The following is a 22,995-nucleotide window of genomic DNA, read 5'->3' as shown; positions in this document are numbered from 1 at the left end:
ATGGCTGAGGCCAGCAGTGCTATTTGATCTGGGCCTGGCACCTACCTGGACCCTGAATCCTCTTGTCCTCCTTCAGGGTTCTTTCTTTCCCTCTTTCTTGCATGGGAGACACCAGATGTCTCAAGGAATTGCAGGGCTCATGCTTACAAGTAGGGATGTCCTGGAGCTCCTTGGTTGAGTCCTGGCTCCAGAGGGGGCAGCCTTGCAAGCAGATTGCTCCCGTGGCTGGCACGGTATTTCTTTCGTGTGACTGTGTGGGATTAGATTGCCGGAATGGTTCTGAAATGCATGTTTTGGTGACCTAAATTATTTATGTAGACAAGGTCTTGCAACAAAAAAAAATTTTTTCCCCTTAGGGTCACACACCCACATTTTAGATGAGGAAACCCATACTAGAGATTTAAAAAGTTTACTCCAAGATCACACCAAGAGTAAATATGGAATCCTAGGTTTTTACAAAGGCATTTTGAGTTTTAGGTCATATAGCCTATTATTCTATATGAGAACAGAGAAGGCACACCCGAGGGATTCTCAAATTAACTGGAAGATACTAGAAAAAATAAGAGGTCTTGCCATGGCAGATGTGTGAGTGGGGATGGGGTGGGTGGAGGTAAATTCTAGAGAAATATGGTCCTAAATGCAATGAAGCTGAGTCTGTATATACTACAGCTGATGGGACCGCCCGATTGCTTCCACGACTAGGTCGCTTATCGGGTAATGTGATTCTGCAAACTTTAGATGAAGAGAAAGCTGGAGGAAAACAGAACATTTGCTCTTTTTAATCCCAATATAAAGCTTCCCCTTCTTTTCAAGATTCTTTCAAGACAAGGACTCTTAGAGCTCTCTGTTCCCACTGGCATCTCTGGGCAAGGAAGGGCTTTTATGAGAGGACCTTGAGAATGCTTCAAGTTAGGGCTTTGTTTCTTGTGGGAACATGAGGGAAAGTGGGAAAACCTCCAATTTGTTTAGTGAGGAAACATGATCTTCCTGCTCTTCTCTGGGGTGAGTCAAGTGGTAGGGACTGACATTAGGTCATTCCTGGGATATAAATATGTGCCTGTGCAGAAAGCAGCCTTCACACCTACTACCGTAAGTGGGGCCACTAGCTCAGTGGATTCACTGCATTTTGCAGTTCAATTTTAAACTCCAAGTAAATCTCACAGAAACCCTGTCATGAAGCTAGTAACTCTGTTTCTGCTGATGACTGTCAGCATTTGCAGTTACTCTGGTAAGTAGCCCGAACACGTCTCTCTACTTTTCTGTGATAGGAATGTAATCAGTAAGCCTAGGCTTCCAGGGGAATATGGTGGAGGGAATTTTAGAACCACAGAATGGAAAGGTCAGAAGGGATTTCAGATGCAGCAACCCCACCCCCACCCCAGCCCCAGCCTACCAAGCTCTAACCCAATAGAAGTACTATCCGTAGTGAATCCTACGTAAGAAGTTAGCCAACTCACACTAGAGGTCAACACTCTTGAACATTGTCACCATAGTTTTTCTTTTCTTTATTAATCTTGAGTCAAAATCTCACTTGGTAACTTCTTTCTTTTGAAACTATATGGAGTCATTCTTTCTATCGTCTGTAATCAGTTGCCAGGTTGTTTCTCCTGAGACATAGCTACATTTATCATTCACACAGTCAATGGATAGTTGCTGAATGGCTACAACCTGTTGGGTACTTGGATAAGCATTGGAAGATTTAGATATGAATCAGACACAGGGATTGTTTACAAGGTTCTTGTAATCTGACAGGGGAGATAAGGCTTCTTCAGACAGAAGTCACTATGATGCTAGACTAATGCACAGAGACATACACAGCCAGAGCTCTGTGGGAGAACTGAGGGGCGAACAGTTCAATTTCTAGGTGGGGTATAGAAGTTGGATTCTTGATCCATTCTTTTTGAAGGGAGTCATTTTAACTACAGGAAAGTATATTTGGATGCATCTACAAAATGCATTGGGATAGCCACTGTTCATTCAAAGAACAGAAAGCCTTGAAGGTATTCCCCTGGAAGTGTATAAGTATATGCAGAGAAGACAGCCACCAGAACCTTTAAAATAAGTAGGGAGACTAATCCTGAGAAACTAGGTGCTGTCCACTCCCACATTGGCAACTCTGGTTTGTGCTTTTTACTGAAATTTTGGACCAATTTGTAACTTCACCAGTTTTGGCTATTTTGTTGTCTTTAGTAACGCGTCAAATATCTACTGACGGAGGTGGCAACAGAAAGCTGGGTGGAAGGAAATAAATATCCCTCCTATGCGGGAGGATTTTGGAGGGAAAATAGGTGGTAGAAGATGAAGGGAAGATAGATGCATAGGCTCCACTTGTATGATTTGAATGGGGAATGAAAAGGATTCCAAAGGAAAATGAATTATGGCAGGGTCTTACTAGGAAGATGTGTGTTCTTATGTGTGTTCTCATGTACGTGTGTGTTTACATATTTGCACATGTGTTTTGTAAAAATGTATATTGTATGTATTTTTCTCATTCTCTACACTTTCCCTTCTATTCATCTTCTATGTGAAAGTTCTCTTTCTAAAGCCAAAGATACAAAACGCAATTGTTCCATAAAAGAGTCTTGATACCTCCCCATTGCCCTTAGGGAACAAAGTCTCAAATGCATTAATACGGCATTCTAGGCTCTGAAAAATCTGACCTCACCTGGTTTTGCTGCCTTACCTCCTTCCCCACCTCAGCATACCTCACTGGAATTCTGCACTCCAGCTGCTCTGGAAGGTACAACAGGCAGTGTGCACACTTTCATCCTCACATTTCAGTGCCCTTGTTAATTTTGTTCCTTTTTAAAATGCACCTCCCCTACTTTACCTTGTGACCCTGGATTCTGCCTCAAGACACAGCTCCAGCAACATCTCTCTGGGAAGATTGCTCCAACACTCTACCACATTAGAATTAGTCATCCCTTCTCTTATGTTTCCATAGAGCTTTATCCACAATGTTAGTACAGCACATGCCACACTGTGGCATGTACAGATCTTTATTGTCCACCAGACTGTGTAAGTTCTCTGAATAGAATATCCTCGTCTTATTCATCTATGTATCTGCACTAACCACTACAGAGTTGGTGTTCAGTTATGTTTGTAGCATTGGGTTGAATTGGTTGGGAGCAGTTTCCTGGGCTGTGGTTGATTGGGTTCATGCATGTCCCCAAGTGAAGGTTCATTATGGAATCTACTTTTTGGCCTCAAAGCCATGGATTGTGGAGATAGCCACATGCAAAGTACATTCCTGTTCAGTGAACCACCAGTTTTTACTGATTGCTTACTAAATGCCAGAGTCTAGTATTCTAGGCATGAGGTACAGTAGTGAATAAAACATAAATTCCTTGTTCTCATGGAGTCTGCATATTAGTGAGAGGTTGAAGGCCCAAAATAAATAAGTGAGTTTTACTATTTTATGTAATGGTAAGAAAAAATAAAGGAAGTTAGAGGATAATAAATGATGCTATTTTAGGTACCTTTCTGAGGAGGTAACATTTGAGGAGAGACATGTAGCTAACTGGAGAAAGAAAGTTCTGAGGAGACAGAACAGCAGATGCAAAGGCCCTGAGGCAAAAGTTTTCATGGGAAATCAAGTGAGACTGGAACAGAGTTATTGATGGACACAGTGGAAAGTAGTGCAGTCGTGGACAGGAGTCAGATGTGCCTATTTCACTCAGTTTCCCTTTTGCTCTGCAGCTACCAGCTTCCTTATCAACAGTTTGCCAGATGCTGCCAACAAAGCCTTACCTTTACCTGTGGACAACATTCTCCCCTTTACGGATCCATTACAGCTTCTTCTGAACACTCTGGGCATTTCTGTTGAGCACCTTGTGGAAGGGCTAAGAAAGTGTGTGAATGAGCTGGGACCAGAGGCCTCTGAGGCAGTGAAGAAACTGCTGGTAACTATAGGTTGTGGACTAATTTGTCAATGGGGAGAGCTTAGTCACCTGAACGCCCCCCCACCCCCCGCCATACTCCCACTCACCCTGTTCTCACCTGTGGACATGTATTTCCCTGGATGTACTCATACAAAGTTTGCATGCCCAGGAATCTCAAGGAAGGTGCAGCATCTACATTTCTAGAAGGGATTTTTGAATGAAAGAGATCTATGTTATGATTGTGACTGCATTTCTCAGCTTAGTGATTCTAGTTGGGACTTAACCACTCTGGGCCTCCATTTCCACATCAGTAAAATGGTGGCTAAATAGGTTGGTGACTATATTTGGAAACATGCTAAGCACATGTAAGCCACTTTATTTTTTTTCTTGTCCTTCTGCCTTTCAGGAGGCGCTGTCGCATTTGGTGTGATGTCAGCACAAAGCAGCGGTGGAGGGGAAGGGGAATGGTGCTCTCCTCTGGGGCTGGAACTCATTTCATCCTAAGGTGTAGTGACCCCTGAAAAGAGTGAATAAAGCAATGAATAGATTTCATTTTGTCCTGTGTTTATTTCTAGGGGCTCTATTCAGAAGGGCCCGCTAGATAATTTTCCTCTTGGGTCATAAACTCCAGAGAGCCTCTTGTTATCAAGAGAACTGGCATTTTCAGGAAGACATAATCATGTCTTCCCCTCTGCTTGACTCTAAGTTAAACATCATCATTTTCTTCAACTGCTCTTTGACAGTGTTTCTATACCCCTCAAGCTCCTATTCCCTCACTTCTAAAGAATTTTTAAATATAAAAATTTAAAATTTAAAATATAAAAATTTAAAATATAAAAATATAAAAATTTAAATTTAAATATAAATATAAAAAAAGAGTTTTCAAAGTATTATCTGACAAGACTAGGGTCTTTCACTGACTCGGCGTCTACATCACCAGAGTGCGAGGTTCTATTAAGTTTGTGGTTATACTATGGCCGCTCCATAGCTTTCACAGACCCTGCCACCAAGTTAGGTCTTCACTGCATCATCCTTTGGCTACTAGGTTCTGAACTATCCTTTCCTTTTCTCCATGCCACCATCTATGATGATGCCAGAATTATCTTTCCAAGACCATAATTCTGGTGATATACAATCACCTATAGATGTCAAGTTCCTTAGGATGGCTACAAAGCCCTTCATGACCTGGCCTTTGTTTGCATGTCTAGTCTAATCAATCTTTTTCCTCCCTTCCTTCCTTCCTTTTCTTTCTTGGAATATTCCTTTCTTGAAATGTGCTCTAGCCCCATTCACACTGAGAAAATCACTAAATCTCTTTCCTGCTAACACTTTTATGCCTTAATGAAAAACCTAGTTTTTTCCTACCAAGAATATCTGCCCTGATCTGCCTTCAGGCCTGAGCTTGTCCCAGTCTTGGAACCATTTGCCCTCAGATCCACTCCCCACCCTTTCCCTGCTCTGCTCTGTGATGCTGAGCCCTCAGGTTCCCATGTCAGCTGAACTTTGGGCTGCATTCTGACCCTGGGAGGCTTAGGCAGGAGATAGGAGATGGGAAATGGGAAAAACCAGAGTATGTTTTGTTTCTTGTCTGTATCAGTATCAAAATACTGGTTTTGATACTGTAGTATAGTTTTCCAAGATGCTGTCTTTAGGGGAAACTCAGTAGAGAATATGCTGGATCTCTCTGTGTTATTTCTTACAACTTCATGTGACTCTATGATTATTTCAAAATAAAAAGGATAATTGAAAACTATTATGAAGGGGGCGGCGCCTGGGTGGCTCAGTCTGTTAAGCATCTGACTCTTGATTTAGGCTCAGGTCATGATCTCAGGGTCGTGGGATCGAGCCCCGTGTCAGGCTCTGCGCTCAATGGAAGTCTGCTTGAGATCCTCTTTCTCTCTCTCCCTCAGCCCCCCTCCCCGCTGTCTCGTTGCTCTCTCTCAAATAAATATTTTTTTAAAAAATAGAAAGAAAAAAAGAAAAAGAAAGAAAAAATATTGTGAAGATAAGGAGAATGTAGAAATAGCTATTATATATAATTAATGCAAGTTATATATAACCATAATGATATGTAACTGTGTATAATTACATATGTAACTTTAATTTCTTTACTCTATAAATCTCACAAAGTAGAGGAAACCACTAACAACTTTATGTGATTTTTCAAAATATTTTCTGCTCATTTAAAAAAGTGTATATGGACACCTAGGACTCCAAGATGGTGTCAGTCATACCAGTGAAGGAGAAGAAGCTCATCGACGTCAAAATAGGAGAGCTGCCAAGCTGGATACTGATGTGGGATTTTACTCCTAAAGGCATTGCTGGAATGTTTCAAAGGGGATAATACTGATGTTTCATTTAGCATGTTAATGTGGAATGTTACTCAGCTATCAGAAAGAATGAATACCCAGCTTTTGCATCAACATGGATGGGACTGGAGGAGATTATGCTAAGTGAAATAAGTCAAGCAGAGAAAATCAATTATCATATGGTTTCACTTATTTGTGGAACATAAGGAATAGCATGGAGGACATTAGGAGAAGGAAAGGAAAAATGAAGGGAGGGAAATCGGAGGGGGAGAAGAACCATGAGAGACTGGACACTGAGAAACAAACTGAGGGTTTTAGAGGGGAGAGGGGTTGGGGGGATGGGTGAGCCTGGTGATGGGTATTAAGGAGGGCATGTATTGCATGGAGCACTGGGTGTTATATGCAAACAATGAATCATGGAACACTACATCAAAAACTAATGATGTACTGTATGGTGACTAACATAACATAATAAAAAAAATTTTTTTTAAAGTATGTTAATGTGAAGAAAGGAAGTGTCCCTGGGATTTCTATGGTGTTGGCAGCTTACGAGTTTTTCAACTACTTCCTTTCATACAAGGAACTCAAACATGAGCAGCTACACAAGTACCACTGAAGAGGGCCCGATATTGAGGGTGCATTCTGCATTCCTGACCATGACCTTTTCCTCACACCCCTGAATCCTTTCATATCCTAATTGAGAATTAATGCCCACTAAAAGATGATTGGCACATGGAATATAAATAAATAAAAACAAGCATGTACGAATGATTCATACTTCATTTAAACTTGCATTTATGCAAACACTTAAATTATTTTTAGTAACTTTTTTTCTTATTATAAAGAGTACCACAGTAAGTATCCATTTATTTGCATTCATTTCTGTATCGCTTCACAAAAGTCTTAGAAGTGGAAGTGCAGTGCCAAGAACTATATGATATTTAAAATTTTGAAAGCTAGTAACAAATTTCCACTGGAAACAGCAGTTGGGATCTGAAGTGATTGAGGTCAGAGAAGTTCCATTCCTAAAGATGAGATTAGGGGCCCAAGACAGTTCCTAGGATATGTTTATTCTAACCTGAGAAAGCAATGCATTCCTCTTTACTATGTGTTGGGGGGTCAGGAGGTGCAAAATAAAAATCATATTATCTCTTGTCTCTATATTTGAGTTAGGTGATACCAACAGATAAATCAGTAAAATTAATTGGCTGCATTTTTTTTTTAATTTTAGGAAGGATCCAGTTGAAAAGCTCTCAGGCTTTAAGTAGGTTAACGACAGCAGGGGTGCTCACAGGTTGTTAGCATCACCAAGGAACACAGATTTTGTTTACATATATAAGATGTATATCAAGAAATATCAGTATCTTCTATTGTATTAAATTTTTCCCTGGGAGAAGCAACTAAATCAAAATTATCTGATACTCCTCCATTCTATTAATTACCTCTGCTTCATTTTGAGCATTTTTTTTTCTTTGCTCTGCTATTAGCTAGGTGTGTATCTTTATCAAATGCGAATTTATTTCCTGATCAAATAATAATAACAGCTAATGTGACTAACAGGACTTACAATCATAGTAATAGTTATCGGCCATTTATCATGTTCTATTATATATATATATATTTTAATTCAATACTGATTGCAGTACCTTTGCTAAAAGTTGAGCATTCTGTGATAAACAAAATGAACATGACCCATACCCCCACAGATTTTTGCAGTGTAAAGAAAGACACAGAAACTATGCAAGTACCTCTGTGACCTCAGCCTCAGCAACTTCTTGTTAGACACATCTCCAAAGGCAAGGGAAGCAAGGGCAAAAATGAACTATTGGGACTTCATCAAGATAAAAAGCTTTTGCACAGCAAAGGAAAGAGTCGACAAAACCAAAAGACAACCGACAGAATGGGAGAAGATATTTGCAAATGACATACCAGATAAAGGGCTAGTATCCAAAATCTATAAAGAACTTATCAAACCCAAAGAACAAATAATCCAATCAAGAAATGGACAGAAGACATGAACAGACATTTCTGCAAAGAAGACATCCAAATGGCCAACAGACACATGAAAAAATGCTCCACATCACTTGTCATCAGGGAAATACAAATCAAAACCACAATGAGATGCCACCTCACACTAGTCAGAATGGCTAAAATTAACAAGTTAGGAAATGACAGGTGTTAGGATGCAGAGAAAGGGGAACCCTCTTACACTGTTGGTGGGAATGCAAGCTGGTGCAGCCACTCTGGAAAACAGTATGGACATTCCTCAAAGAGTTGAAAATAGAGCTACCCTATGACCCAGCAATTACACTACTGGGTATTTACCCCAAAGATACAAATGTAGGTATCCGAAGGGGCACCTGCACCCCAATGTTTATAACAGCAATGTCCACAATAGCCAAACTATGGAAAGAGCCAAGAAGATGTGATACACACACACACACACGCACACACACACACACACATATACAATGGAATACTACTCAGCCAAAAAAATAAAATCTTGCCATTTGCAACGACATGCATGGAACTAGAGGGCATTATGCTAAGTGAAATAAGTCAATCAGAGAAAGACAATTATATGATTTCACTCATCTGTGGAATTTAAGAAACAAAACAGAGGATCATAGGGGAAGGGAGGGAAAAATAAAACAAGATGAAATCAGAGAGGGAGACAAACCAAAGAGACTCTTAATCATAGGAAACAAACTGAGGGTTGCTGGAGGGGAGGGGGTAGAGGGATGGGGTAACTGGGTGATGGACATTAAGGAGGGCATGTGATGTAATGAGCACTGGGTGTTATATAAGACTGATGAATCACTGACCTGAAACACTAATAATACACTGTATGTTAATTAATTGAATTTACATTTTAAAAATAATAAAAAAAATAAAAAAAGAAACTGTGAGTAAACATGAGTAAATAGATTATTACAAATTATGATAAGAACAATAAAGGAGGGGCACCTGGGTGGGCTCAGTTGGTTAAGTGTCTGCCTTCAGCTCAGGTCATGATCTCAGGTTCATGGGATGGAGTCCCACATCAGGCTTCCTGCTCAGCGAGGACTCTGCTTCTCTCTCTGCTTCTCCTCTGCCCCTCCCCACACTAGCCCTCCCTCCTCCAAGTCTCTCATCTCTTGCAAGAGCTTCCTAGCAGGCTTCCTGCTTCGACTCCTACAATGTGGTCTGCACAGGAGGCAGGGATCTTTTCAAAATGCTACAATGATCTTTCTCATTCTAATCATAAAAGTCTTTTGGTATCTTTCCATTGTTCTCAAAGTTAAGAATAAAATACTGACCACACCTATGAGGTCCTATAAGGCCTAAGTGCTTGTTTGCCTCCCTTGTTCTCATTTGCTCCATTTGCTTCCTAGCTGCCCTGGCCTTCTTTTTACTGCTGGCAACAGGATACCTGATACAGGGTTTTTGCAAATGCTCTTTACGCAGTTATAAAAAAACCTCTTCTCCTTCATTTTCTTCTCCTAAGTTTTCTCCTATTTAACCTCCAAATCATTTTTTTCACACCTTAGTTCAAGTCTCACTTTCTTAGGAAACCCTCTCAGATCACCCATGCAGGCAAGATAAATTTGTTATAGGCCCTAAGAGAACCATGTTTCATCCTTCCTGAGCATGTCTCTCAAAAATAATTATATACTGGGTAGGGAACTGGGTGACACAGGTGATGGGGATTAAGGAGTGTGCTTGTGATGAGCACTGGGTGTTGTATGCAAGTGTTGAATCACTATATTGTACACCTGAAACTAATATTACACTGTAGGTTAACTAACTGGAATTTAAGTAAAAACTTAGGGATGCCTGGTTGGCTCAGTTGGTTAAACATGTGCCTTTGGTTCAGGTCATGATCCCAGGGTCAAGCCCCGCATCAGCCTCCCTGCTCAGCGGCTAGTCTGCTTCTCTCTCCGCCCCTCTCCCTGCTCATGTTTGCTCTCTCTCTCTCTTTCAAATAAATAAATAAAATCTTTAAAATTAAATAAAAACTTTAAAAAATTATATACTTATGTATGATTATGTGATTGTTACTTACATCTCCTACTTGTTCGTGAGCTGCAACGAGGCAAAGTCCAGTACCTAGCATAGTAAAGGAGCATAGCAATATTCTCTTAAGTATTTTATGAGTGACATAAATTAACATACATCTATTAGATGACCCATTTCCTAGATATTCTAGGATGTGTTTTATTTAAAGAAAGGGTAGGAGACTGTATTAACCTTCTTTAGGTTTCTAGCATCAGCCTGACTTTAAGTTATAACACTACATTCTTCATCCACAGCGGTAAGAAGATTGTACTGATAGTATGAAAAGCCAGAAGTCTCCCTTATTTCCTGGCACTTTACCTAGAGTTAGAGGTGGATCAGTAGCAGATTTGGCTTACCCAGGGTAGCTCAGTACCCACATAAGCCAACTAAGAATATGATACTGCCAAGTATGAGACAGGGTTGGATACATGGTAAGGGACAAATAAGTACTTCAAAATCTATCTCGTAATTCTAGAAAATTCAAACTAATCCATAGTGTCAAAAAGTAAATCAGTGGTTGACTGTGGATAGAATAGGAGATGGTGGGAGGGAGGGATGAATTATAAGTGGCATGAGAAAGCTTTTTGGGGGTAACAGGTGTGTTCATTATCTTGATTGTGGGGATGGTTTTGTGGGTATATACATATGTCAAAACTTCAAATTGTATACTTTCAATATGTCGAGTAATTATATATCAATTGTACCTCAGTAAAGTTGTAAAACGTTACTCATATACTGTGAGATATTGACCTAAGCTGATTTTTGTCAATAAAGTGTCAATTCGGGTCAGTAAGAGAATTACTGTCTTTTGAAGGTAGCAACATCTATTACAATATTTAAAAGTTTGAAAAATGTCCTTTGATCTAGCAATTCAGTTTTTGAAAATCTTTTATGAAGAAATAAAAACATCAGTGCACAAGTTTATATGTATAAAGATGTTTATTGCAGCAGTCTCTGAAGGGCCAAAAAAATGGAAACAATATGAATTATGAATGCCCAACAATAGGGAAAAATGGTATCTTAAATTATGAGCGCTCAAGTCGATTCTTTTTTTTCTTTTGAAAGATTTTATTTTATTTTATATTTATCTTTATTTCAATATCATTTAATTGTAAGTTTATATAATTTATATAATTTTATTTTTAAAAATTTTTTATTTATATTTTTCACAAAATTTTAGCCTTTATTTTACTAAAAACTTTATATAACATTTCTTTTTTAATTTTATTTTATTATGTTATGTTAGTCACCATACTACTGTATCATTAGTTTTTGATGTAGTATTCCATGATTCATTGTTTTCTTAGTTAACACAGTGTATTATTAGTTCTAGGGGTAGAATTTAGTGATTCATCAGTTACATATAACACCGTTGCTCACTACATCAAGTGCCCTCCTTAATGCCCATCATCTAGTTACCCCATCCCCCACCCACCACCCCTCCAGCAACCCTTAGTTTGTTTCCTATAGTTAAGAGTCTCTTATGGTTTGCCTCCCTCTCTGTCTGTATCTTATTTTATTTTTCTTTCTCTTCCCCTATGTTCATCTGTTTTGTTTCTTAATTTCCACATATGAGTAAAATCATAAGGTATTTGTCTTTCTCTGACTGACTAACTTCACTTAGCATAATACCCTTAGTTCCACCCATGTCATTGCAAATGGTAAGATTTCATTCTTTTTGATGGCTGAATAATATTGCATTATATATCTATCTATCTATATCTATATCTATATGTGTATCTATATCTATATATCTGTATCTATATATCTCACATCTTCTTTATTCATTCATCTGTCAATGAACATCTGGACTCTTTCCATAGTTTGAATATTGTGGACATTGCTACTATAAACATTGGGGTGTGTGTCTTTGTATCCTTTGGATAAATACCTAGAAGTGCAATTTCTGGGTTGTAGGATAGTTGTATTTTTAACCTTTTGAGGAACCTCCATACTGTTTTCCAGAGTGGCTGCATCAGTTTGCATTCCCACCAACAGTGTAAGAGGGTTCCCCTTTCTCTGCATCCTCGCCAACATCTGTTGTTTCCTGAGTTGTTAACTTTAGCCATTCTGACCAGTGTGAGGTGGTATCTCATTGTGATTTTGATTTGTATTTCCCTGATGCCGAGTGATGTTCAGCACTTTTTCATGTGTCTGTTGGCCATTTATATGTCTTCTTTGGAGAAATGTCTGTTCATGTCTTCTGCCCATTTCTTGACTGGATTCTTTGTTTTTCTGGGTGTTGAGTTTGATAAGTTCTTTATAGATTTTGGATACTAGCCCTTTATCTGATATGTAATTTGCAGATATTAAAGATTTTATTTTTAAGTAATCTTTACACCCAACATGGGGCTTGAATCACAATCCTGAGACTGAGTGACATGTTTCACTGACTGAACCGGCCAGGTACCCCTCAAGTAGATTCTTAAAGATTTGTATTAATTACCTGAATTAAATACCTTGAGATGTTGTTAATAAGAAAGGCAAACTAAAGAGTAAAGTGCACATCCCAAACTCTCTCCACATATACGTTTGAATGGATAGGAAGAATGGAGTCAATATTAGTTGCTATGAGGGCTGGTTTGGGGCTAATGATGTTAGAATCAGAGATGGGTAGCTTTTAAAAATTGTACCCCTGAAACAAATAATACATTACATGTTAATTAATTGAATTTAAATTTTAAAAAATCCAAAAAATATACATACATTTTTTCCACTGTCCCCCTCATTTTTCCCCTTGGCATGAGCACATGCTGCTTTAATAATTTTTTAAAGATTTATTTATTTATTTAGGTGGGGAGGGGCAAAGGGAGAGAGAGAGAGAATCTCAAGCAGACTCCCTGCTGAGTGCAGAGCCCCACGTGGGGGTTGATCCCATGACCCATGAGATCATGACCTGAGCCAAAACCAAGAGTTGGATGCTCAACTGACTGAGCCACCCAAGTGCCCCTGCTTTAATAATTTTTGAAGCAGAATTTTGAAGAAAACGTTTTATCAGGGCGCCTGGGTGGCTCAGTTGGTTAAGTGACTGCCTTCGGCTCAGGTCATGATCCTGGAGTCCTGGGATCGAGTCCCGCATTGGGCTCCCTGCTCGGCAGGGAGTCTGCTTCTCCCTCTGACCCTCCCCGCTCTCATGCTTTCTCTCTCTCAAATAAATAAATAAAATCTTTAAAAAAAGAAAAAAAAAGAAAACATTTTATCAACACATATTAGTCAGTTTCCCTCCCTCTCAAAGTAAAAACAAAATAACAAAAGGAAATGCTATCACAGAAAAGCAGTGCAGTAAAAAGCAGGGATTTCAGGCCCACACAGATTTTCATTCAAGTGCAGGCTCCAGCATTAATGATCTGAGTGGTTTGAATGGATTCCTTAAACTTCCAGATTCTCAAATTCATTATTTTAAAATGGAATAATAATATGTAATTTTTGTACTTGATGTGAAGATTAAAGGAGATAACATTTATGAAGGACCAAGCCTGGGAAATGTCCCAATGAATCTGTTTCTTTGCTGTGTTAAGTAGCTTTTGCAGGGCCATCCTTGAATGACAAGCCTTGTCACAGTCTGAGCTTTGATCTAAGCTGTCTTCTCTGCCCTTCCTCCTCCATGTCTCCAAATCTTTCCTCACCTATCAAGATACAGCTCAAATGTTACTATCTCTGAAAAGTCTTCCCTGACCTCCTAAGGGAGCATTAATGGCTCTTTGTCCTGGTTCCCATGCTGCCATGTCTGTGCCCCCTTTATATGACACCATGCTGAATGCAGTTAGTTAATTATGTGCTTATATCTTTTGTATCAAGATGGTGAGCTACCTGAAGTTCAGAACCATGAGACCTTCAACTTTGCATCCTCGCTTTCTTGTTCTTAGGCAAACGTTCTCTGATTTCAATTCCTTTAAGTAATACAGAAAACAACAAATACTTATTGATCAGCTACTCTCTTCCAGACACTGTTCTAATTGCTCACTATTGTACGAGGAATATTGAGCAAAAGGCAAAATTCTTGCCTCATGGAGCTTACATTCTATTGGGGCTGGAGCAAAAAAGGAACAAAACATATAAACAAGTTTTAACACTGTGTTAAAATATGTGTGAAATGGAGGGAAAAAATGCAGCAGCCCAAAGCAGATAAGAAATGGTGGGCCAGAGGGAACGACTTTAAGTCGATTTTAAGTTGAGTGCTCAAAAAGTTCTCACTGGGAAGGCGATCTCTGAGAAAAGAAGAAAAGACTTCTAGAAGTGAGGGGCAAGCCATGTGGCTGTCCTTGGAAGGGTATTTCAGGCAGAAGGAAGAGTAAATGCAAGGCTCTGTGGAAAGAATGTGACTAGAGCGTTTAAGGAAGAGAAGGATCCCAAATGGGTGGAGTAATGGAATTAGTAGTAGAAGAGATGAGAAGCAGGTAGCTTAGGTGAGATCTTAATCACCATTGTTAGGAAATTTTAAAAATACAGTTTTGCTCAGAATGAGATGGAAAGTAGCAGAAGGAATTGATCCGGTTCAAGTTATATTTTAATAGAAGGACTTTTTCTGCTGAGCAGTTCTGTAAAGTGCAAGATGTAAATTCCCTCAAGCACTGATGTCATGGTAGGAACCCTGGGATTGAAGACAGAGGAGTGATACTGTGGACTGTGCCATCAAGGTGTCACAGGGAGCACTGTGTTGGAGGTGACACAAACCTGGCTGGAGTTCCCACTCATCCTTTACCAACAATCCTATCTTAGGCATGATGCTGGTTAGCCTCCCCAAACCTCAGTTTCTTCACTTGTCATATGAAGGAAATAATGTCTGATCATCTTGCTTCAATCATACTGTGATTGTGAGTTTACAGTGAGATAACAATATGAAGAGAACATAAAAGAAAAATACTCTGCAGGTGCAAGAGATTCTTGATCCTCAGAAACAGGGGTGCCTCCTGGCTGCAGAGAGGGGTCTTATTAGAGGGTAGGAAGACAAGGTAACAGGACGTAGAAAGAGGAAACATATTTTAAAGCAAATGGAAAATCTTCAGAATCTCTGTATATTCTTAGAGGTCGTGGACAGTTACTTCTTAGTAGTGAATCAAATCCAGGACTGATTTGGCATCTGTTTTTGTTTTGTTTTGTTTTGTTTTTTCCCAGTATGGAAGAGTGATTTCAAATTGTACAACAAATAGGTAAATATAAAGACAGAGAAACTCTGATAGGACATGTCTCTCAAAAAAAAAGTAGTGTACTGATTATTGTAGCTACAGGAAATATAATTCCTAGGCACAAACTAAGTACCCAGAATCTGAAAAGGGATTTTGGGGTCACATTTGTTGGGGAGAAGCAGTCTGTATGTCAGATGCTGAACAGAATAGAAATCTGGGGTAATTTTGGTTAAGAGGATGTGATATTTGAAATTAGCAGAGTCTCCAAATGATCACCAATGTAAAAAAGCCACCTGTGGAATGGGAGAAAATATTTGCAAATCCTATATCTGATAAGGCGTTAATATCCAACATGTATAAGGAACTCATATAGCTCAATAGCAAAAACAAAACAAAATGAAACGAGTAATCTGATTTAACAAATGGGCAAAGGACCTGAATAGATATTTTTCCAAAGTAGCTACACAAATGTCAAACAGGTATATGAAAAAGTACTCAACATCAGTATTCATCAAGGAAATGCAAATCAAAATCACAATATCACCTCACACCTGTTAGAAAGGCTATTATCAAAAGATAAGAGAAAACAAGTACTGACAAGAACATGGAGAAAAGGTAACTCTTGTGCACTGTTGATGGGAATGCAAACTGGTGCAGCCACTCTGGAAAACAGTATGCAGGTTCCTCAAAAAATTAAAAGTAGAAATACCATATGATCTAGCAATCTCACTTTTGGGTATATATCCCAAGGAAATGAAATCACTATCTTGAAAAGATACGTATACTCCCATGTTCACTGCAACATTATTTACAATAGCCTAGACATGGAAACAATTTAAGTGTCTATTGATGAATTAATGGCTAGAGAAATGTAATACACACACACACACAGAGGAATATTATTCAGCCTAAACAAAGAAAATCCTGCCATTTACAACCATATGGATGAATCTTGAGAGTGTTAAGCTAAATGAAATAAGTCAGGCAGAAAAAGACAAGTACTGTATGATCTCATTTATATGTAGAATCTAAAAAATGGAACTCAGAGAAACAGAGAGTAGTTTGATGGTTGCCATGGGCAGAAGGTGGTGGGGGAAATAGGTGAAGGTTGTCAAAGAATACAAACTTGCTGTTACAAGATCGGTACATTCTGGGGATATAAGGTGCAGCATGGTGGCTGTAGTTAGCATACTGTATCTTGGACTTGTAAGTTGCTAAGAGAGTATATCTTAAAAATTTTTACTCCTTGGGGCACCTGGGTGGCTCAGTCGTTGAGCATCTGCCTTCGGCTTTGGGTCATGATCCCGGGGTCCTGGGATCGAGCCCCACATCGGGCTCCCTGCTCCGCGGGGAGCCTGCTTCTCCCTCTCCCACTCCCCCTGTTTGTGTTCCTGTTCTCGCTGTCTCTCTCTCTGTCAAATAAATAAATAAAATATTTAAAAAAAAATTTTTTACTGCAAAAAGATGGTAAATATGTGAGTGATAGATGTGTTAAATAACCTTATTCTTATGATCATTTTGCACATGTATAACAAATCGTGTTTATACCTTAAAACTACATATATTATATGTCAATTATATCACAGTAAAAAAAAAGAAGAAATTGGCACAATCTCTGGAAAATGCAGAAGGTGGGTTGTCTGAATTTATTGTAGAGAGTAACGTGTATTTTTGGTATTTTGTAGGTGTTCACTCTTTGTTTAGTTATCTATATTATTATTTTTTTTTATTTTTTATTTTTTTAAAGATTTTATTTATTCATTTGACAGAGAGAGACACAGCGAGAGAGGGAACACAAGCAGGGGGAGTGGGAGAGAGAGAAGCAGGCTTCCCGCGGAGCAGGGAGCCTGATGCGGGGCTCGATCCCAGGACCCTGGGATCATGACCTGAGCCGAAGGCAGACGCTTAACGACTGAGCCACCCAGGCGCCCCTAGTTATCTATATTATTAAAGGTTCTTTGTGTCGCATGCAGACATATTCTGGCTACTAAAATAGGAAACAAGACAAATAAAAGATTTATTGAAACACGGGTGTTTCTTTCAGAGTCAGAGTGCTTAGGAAAGGCCAGACGCAGGACAGCTGTTGAGAACCCAGTAGTAGAAGTACAGACATCCTTTATTCTAGAGCACTGCCATAATTATCATCATGCTCCATGATTTCAGTCTGGTCTTACTGGCCACACAAATAATTCTGGGAGAATCTTTCTGGCTCAGCTGGGTCAGGTTATACAGGGGTTCTATCTTCTATGACCAAGCTGGCAAGTGCGGTAGAACGGCTACCAGGCCCCGCCTCTGTGTAATGGGTGGTGGAGCAAATTAAGAGCTCCGTGAGACTTTTCCAGGACTCTCCCATCCCCGGCACTCTGCTATTCTGTAAGAATAATGACGACTCTCTGGAACAAGTAATAAGCTTGTTTATTTGAAAAATGGTTGGTTTTTAGTTTACCTAGCGAGGAGAGTGGGCTCAGATGTATTTGAAAGACTTTCCAAAAAGAACATATGAAGCTTTGAACTCTGAAACTTCATATATTTTTATGGGTTAAGAGTTTGTTCTTTGGAGTCAGGTTCAAATTCCCTTTCTGTCATTTCCTAATTCTGTGACTTTGGATGTGTTACTTTATCTGGGCTTTAGCTTCCTTATTTTGAACCATTCTTTGGTTTTTCTGGCTAATAATAACTTTTGTATATTTTATTTTTTTTTTTGGCATAATTAAAAACTTTAAATATGCTCAAGAAAGTTACTACTGCTACCAATAAAAATCTTCTCAGTTCCCTAGGATATGTGACCCCTAAGGAGACACATTTATTCTGATTTCTAGAGGTAAGAATGCAGTCAGGATGTTCAAAATAAGTTGTGTTTGGCTGAGCCAGGTCCTGAATCCTGAGAACTTGCTTGGAGCTGCTTTTGGGGCCTCTGTTCTGGAGGACTCATGAAGCAGAACTGGAAAAGCAGGATTGGCTGCCCTTAGGTTATTCTGGAGCCTTGTGGGTGTGTCCTTAGAAACACAAGCCAGATAGAGGGAAACAATTACCAACTAGAGAGGGTTTAAGAAAAATACAGAGTTTTTAATCTTTTCTCTAACATTTTTATGCCTTTGCACTTTAAAATGCTAGATGATTTATAATGAAATCAACTATAATACATATTTGATGAAATAAGCAACAACAATAAAAATGAAAATGCAAGGTATATGTGGCAAGAATCAGTGACAAGGATGAGGGGAGGATGCGCACAGGTTAAACTCAGGGATAAAATGAGTAATCAGTTTTACTTTGAGTTTCTGGATAGGCAGGAAAAAAAAATAAAAGAATAGACCATGCTACATAAATCTTACAATGAGAAAAGAAGAAGCAGTTTTTAGGGAAGGCAAATTTTTTCTTTCTCTAAATTCAGCAAGAAACTTTTCCCATAAGACATCCTGGAGTGGATATTAAGTAATGTCACGCCCAACTGCAGTTTTGCTCATCAGCAGCATGAGGATTTCCGGTTAAATGTATTTATTAGCCCCACCCCACCCCAAAATGTATTTATTCTCAGGTTCTTCTCTTGGAATTTCTGACTCAGCAACTCTAAACATGTGATCTAGTGGGTCCACAGTACATTTTTTCTTTATTCAAAACACGTAATTAGAAATTAAGAATTCGTGAAGTGCTTTCCCAATTTTTACTTGACAATAGACTGGTGAGGTTCATCAGATTTTTTTTTAACACAAGAAAAGAAATGTATACCTTAAGACATCTAGTGACTTAAGAGACTAGGGGACTTGAATCCCTGGGATTTATTTCAAGTGGTGCTGGACAATAGGAAATAAGACTTTAAGTCTATTAACATGAGGAAATTGTACCAATGTGATTGAGCAGAGGTTGGGAGGGTCTCAGATTGATTAAGTGTCCAACTATTGGATGAGTTGCTTTTGAGACCTTGCCCCTCTCTGTTAATCATCTGAGAATGTGTGCGCAAGTTCACCTTCTTTGTAAAGCCCTTTTAGTACCCACCCCCTCCTCCAGGCATGTCCCTTACCTCCTTTCTCCAAGGCATGTCCAAGGCACTTTTATACATAACTCTATCATTTCCCTCCACAGTCCTGGGGGACACAGTGCTAAGTGATAGCCCAGACTATCACTATCGACTGCTCAATGGCTGGACATCACTATTTATCTTGAGAGTACTGGCAGAATCTGACACATAGTAGGTACAGATCAAAGAAGCACTACGTCTGCCTTCAGCTCAGGTCATGATCCCAGGAGAGCCCCGCATGAGGCTCCCTGCTCTGCGGGAAGCCTGCTTCTCCCTCTCCCACTCCCCCTGCTTGTGTTCCCTTTCTCGCTGTGTCTCTCTCTGTCAAAAAATAAATAAAATCTTTTTTAAAAAATAAATAAGCACTAAAGGGATATGTAAGAAAGGGGCATGTGTTATAGGAGAAAGGTGGGATATCTAGATATCTATCTGTTTATATGTCTGTCTTAATTTAGGAAATACCTAGAACTTCGGCCACATTTTCTATACTGGAGAAATAGACATTGCTGTGGTCATTTAATTCTAAAGTGCTCACTTGCTTTTGATTTGCTGCGGCAATTATCATACATGTGAAACTTTTAAAGCTACTTATTAAATGCACAGTCACTAGGGTTTAAAGAGATACTTCTGATCAAACCATTCAAAATTTAATCTTTGCCTTAGAGGCTTCCTTCTCTCTAGACCAATTTTTTTATATCCCTAAATTGAGCCATTCCTCACTGACCATTAGAACATCTACAATTGGTTCATGAATTCACTCAAAGTTTTTTTATATGGAGTAAAAAAAAATTCTGGCATTAAGATCTGGAACAATTAAGTTCCTGAGATTTTTAACATTAATAAGGAGTAGAGTGAAACTCAAGGAGGCCAAGTGACCTTCACAGGATCACACAACCAATAGCAGACAAGTTAGAATTTGAACTTCTTTCCTCTCTATGTCTTTCGCTCTTTCTACTCCTTCGTGGCACCTTGTCTGTTGGACATGTCTGTCTCATTGACAGACATGAACTGTTAGTATAGCACTCTAAAGATTCAGGGTGTGGGTACCAATGGGTGGAGATGTGTACCAGCAGATGTGTACCAGCAGCCTGAATGAACCAGCTAAGGGTTGGGACACTTGCAACAAGAGGTAAGTTGTTCTCTGAGAAGATGGAAATGGAAAATGCAAACCTAAGTGAATGTTCTTAGAAGCTTAGTTGGATTTGGGGTGAGAGTCAGATGTGTCTGGGTTGGGCATTTCTTGATTCCAAAGCCCAAAACTGATTTCTGTCTTTAGAAGCTTATGGAAAAGAGTGGGCTATGTTCCTGGGTAATATGATAGTAACCTGCTGAGCTTACATTAATAACACCCGGGTTATAAAATGAAGGCAGTAGGGAAAAGGAGCATTCCCAGATCAGATATGAAATAGAAGTTAGGAAAGACCATGCTTCTTGGAGATGCATGTAAGGTAACTCAGCTAACCAAAGGGGTAGTGTTTTGTTTCTATGGGCACCTGGAAGGCATGTGTAAGATCACATAGCTTGCTCACTCTTTTCAACTGCCTCCTTCTACACTGTTCTTTGTTCTCCACTAGCACTACTGCTTAGTGATAGAATGCACACTCTGGAATCAGGCTGCCCAAGTTCAAATCCTTCCCTCTTCTCTTACTAACTCGCCAACGTTAGTGACTTGGTCACATTCCTTACTTACAAAATTAAAGAAGAATACCCATTTTTCATAGTGATGTTAGAATGAAATTAGGTACTACATATACAGCACTTAGCTTAATGCTTAAAACAGAGTATGTACTCAGTTCATGCTAGCTACTGATATAATAATTACATTCCCAGCTATATCATTTCTGTTCTTATATTTCAATATCCGTTCTCAGGAGAGAATAGAATAAGGAAATAGTGGGTGTTTCTGAGTACTCAAACCATATTGTTTGTAGTTACCCCTTATTTGTGGTTTTGCTTTCCACAGTTCCAGTTACCCACAGTCAGCTGAGGTCTGGAAACAGATGATCCTCTTTCTGACATAATGTCAGAACATCAGTAGTAGCCTAATGCTGTATCACAGTGCCTGTGTAGTTCACGTCACTTCATCTCATCATGGAGACATTTTATTGTCTCACATCATCATAAGAAGAGGAAAAGTAAGGACAGTATAGTAAGATATTCTGAGAAAGAGACCATATTTGCATAACTTTTATTAGATTATTAAAATTCTCCTATTTTATTATTAGTTACTGTTGTTCATTTCTAACTGTGCCTAATTTGTAAATTAAACTTTATTATAGGTATGTATGTATAAGAAAAAGCAACGTATATATGGGATTCGTACTATCCACAGTGTCAGGCATCCACTGGCATCTTGGAACGTATCCCTCACAGGTAAGGGGGGGACTACTATAAATCCAACTCCGTGGGATTAAAGAGCTTGTTAGTCTTTTCTCCTGGAATTAGATTCAGCAAATCTCACTCTTCTCATGAGTAACTAATTGCACAATTGCATGGGCTCTTCTACTTTAGTGCACACAATCCCCTCATGTCATAGGTGCCAAGCGCACAAAGCAAGTGAGCAGTGTTGTGGCAGGACCAGGTCCCCTAACTCCCAGTGCTTACGTGTTTCAACCCACAGTTTGCCTCCTCTCTTAAGATAATCTGATTAGGTCGGTGACTTTATGATGATAAAGAAAAAATACATGTATTTAAAATTAATTTTAAGAAACTACAGTAAAAATGAAAAAATACACCTTTTCTGCTTATAGGTAGGCACAGGGGTGCCCAAATTAATTAAATAAAATAATGCAGACCCCCCTTTTTTGTTCAATATGCTATTATTTTACTTGTAAATTATAAGTTAAAATCACCTGGGGAAGTCACTTTGCTGAATGTTCTTCTTCTTCATCATCAAATTCCATAAATTCTCTTGAAAAGAGAAAAAATGAATTATGCCTGAGATTGAACAAGAATGTTAGAATGATCACTAGGATGTCTTATAATGTTTGAGCCACAATTTTATTCTGCAGATTTTCCTATGTCATAAGTTAATAAGATGCAAGACTTCCATAACAGTTTGTAGTTGCAAGCTATTTATGCACAATTATCTCTTTGAATCTGCCAACAAATCTATTCATTAACTGTCTATTCATACATAAACTGCATAAGACAGATATTTTGGTATATTTGTTTAGTAATATATCCCCAGCATCTGGCATATAGTATAAATTAATAAATGTTTGAATTAAATAAATAATAAATAAATGGATAAATGAATGAATTTTTATTTCTTTTTACATATGAAGAAACTTCTAAAGCTCAAAGAGATTAAACAACCTGTCTAAATCACATAGCTGGTAAACTGCAAAGCAAAGTCTAAAACTGAGATGTCTAGAATCAGGAATTAATCCTAGAAGCACTATACTGTTGAAGGATGGGGTACACAGTAGCTGCTGGAAAGGTAAAATGATTAAAATGTGGCCTGTGAGAAGTTCATAGTCTAGTGGAGAAAATAGACACAATCAGATACAAGTAATTTAAAACAATGAACAAGTAATTTAAAACAATGAGGGGAGAAAAAAAATTGATTGAAGGTTCCTACAAAGCATTAGGAAATCCGGAGTATGAATACCTGCAGTTTG

The 22,995-nt window shown here is 38.8% G+C and overlaps 3 protein-coding genes across 5 annotated transcripts in view; 2 read left to right on the top strand and 1 right to left on the bottom strand.

The window, feature by feature from the left end:
• The first annotated feature begins 1,173 nt into the window (after positions 1-1,173).
• SCGB3A2 (secretoglobin family 3A member 2) lies at positions 1,174-4,410 on the top strand. Its single transcript, XM_036065723.2, has 3 exons — positions 1,174-1,228; positions 3,700-3,902; positions 4,288-4,410. The coding sequence occupies exons 1-3, from the start codon at positions 1,174-1,176 to the stop codon at positions 4,309-4,311; spliced, it is 282 nt and encodes a 93-aa protein (XP_035921616.1). The 3' UTR covers positions 4,312-4,410.
• C2H5orf46 (chromosome 2 C5orf46 homolog) overlaps positions 4,242-22,995 on the bottom strand; it is a 29,475-nt gene continuing 10,721 nt past the window's right edge. Inside the window, exons 3-5 of one of the 3 annotated variants that reach the window (XR_013445365.1) lie at positions 22,225-22,282; positions 10,236-10,279; positions 4,242-4,398 (exon numbers count right to left, since the gene is read on the bottom strand). Coding sequence is in view for 2 of the 3 variants with exons in the window: in XM_078066412.1 (XP_077922538.1) it covers positions 22,234-22,282 (49 nt within the window). In the remaining variant the exon portion in view is untranslated. Of the gene's footprint in view, positions 4,399-10,235; positions 10,280-17,352; positions 18,351-22,224; positions 22,283-22,995 lie in introns of those variants that run through there. The other 2 variants (XM_078066412.1, XM_036065722.2) reach the window with 2 other exon arrangements.
• On the top strand, positions 6,100-6,806 carry LOC144380982 (ATP synthase F(0) complex subunit f, mitochondrial-like). The gene is made up of 2 exons (XM_078066411.1): positions 6,100-6,220; positions 6,778-6,806. The coding sequence occupies exons 1-2, from the start codon at positions 6,100-6,102 to the stop codon at positions 6,804-6,806; spliced, it is 150 nt and encodes a 49-aa protein (XP_077922537.1).

The sequence above is a fragment of the Halichoerus grypus genome, chromosome 2 (assembly GCF_964656455.1).
Source record: "Halichoerus grypus chromosome 2, mHalGry1.hap1.1, whole genome shotgun sequence".
Taxonomy (NCBI): Eukaryota; Metazoa; Chordata; class Mammalia; order Carnivora; family Phocidae; genus Halichoerus; species Halichoerus grypus.
Note: the sequence above shows the minus strand (reverse complement) of the source record. Positions and strands in the feature narration are given on the sequence as shown.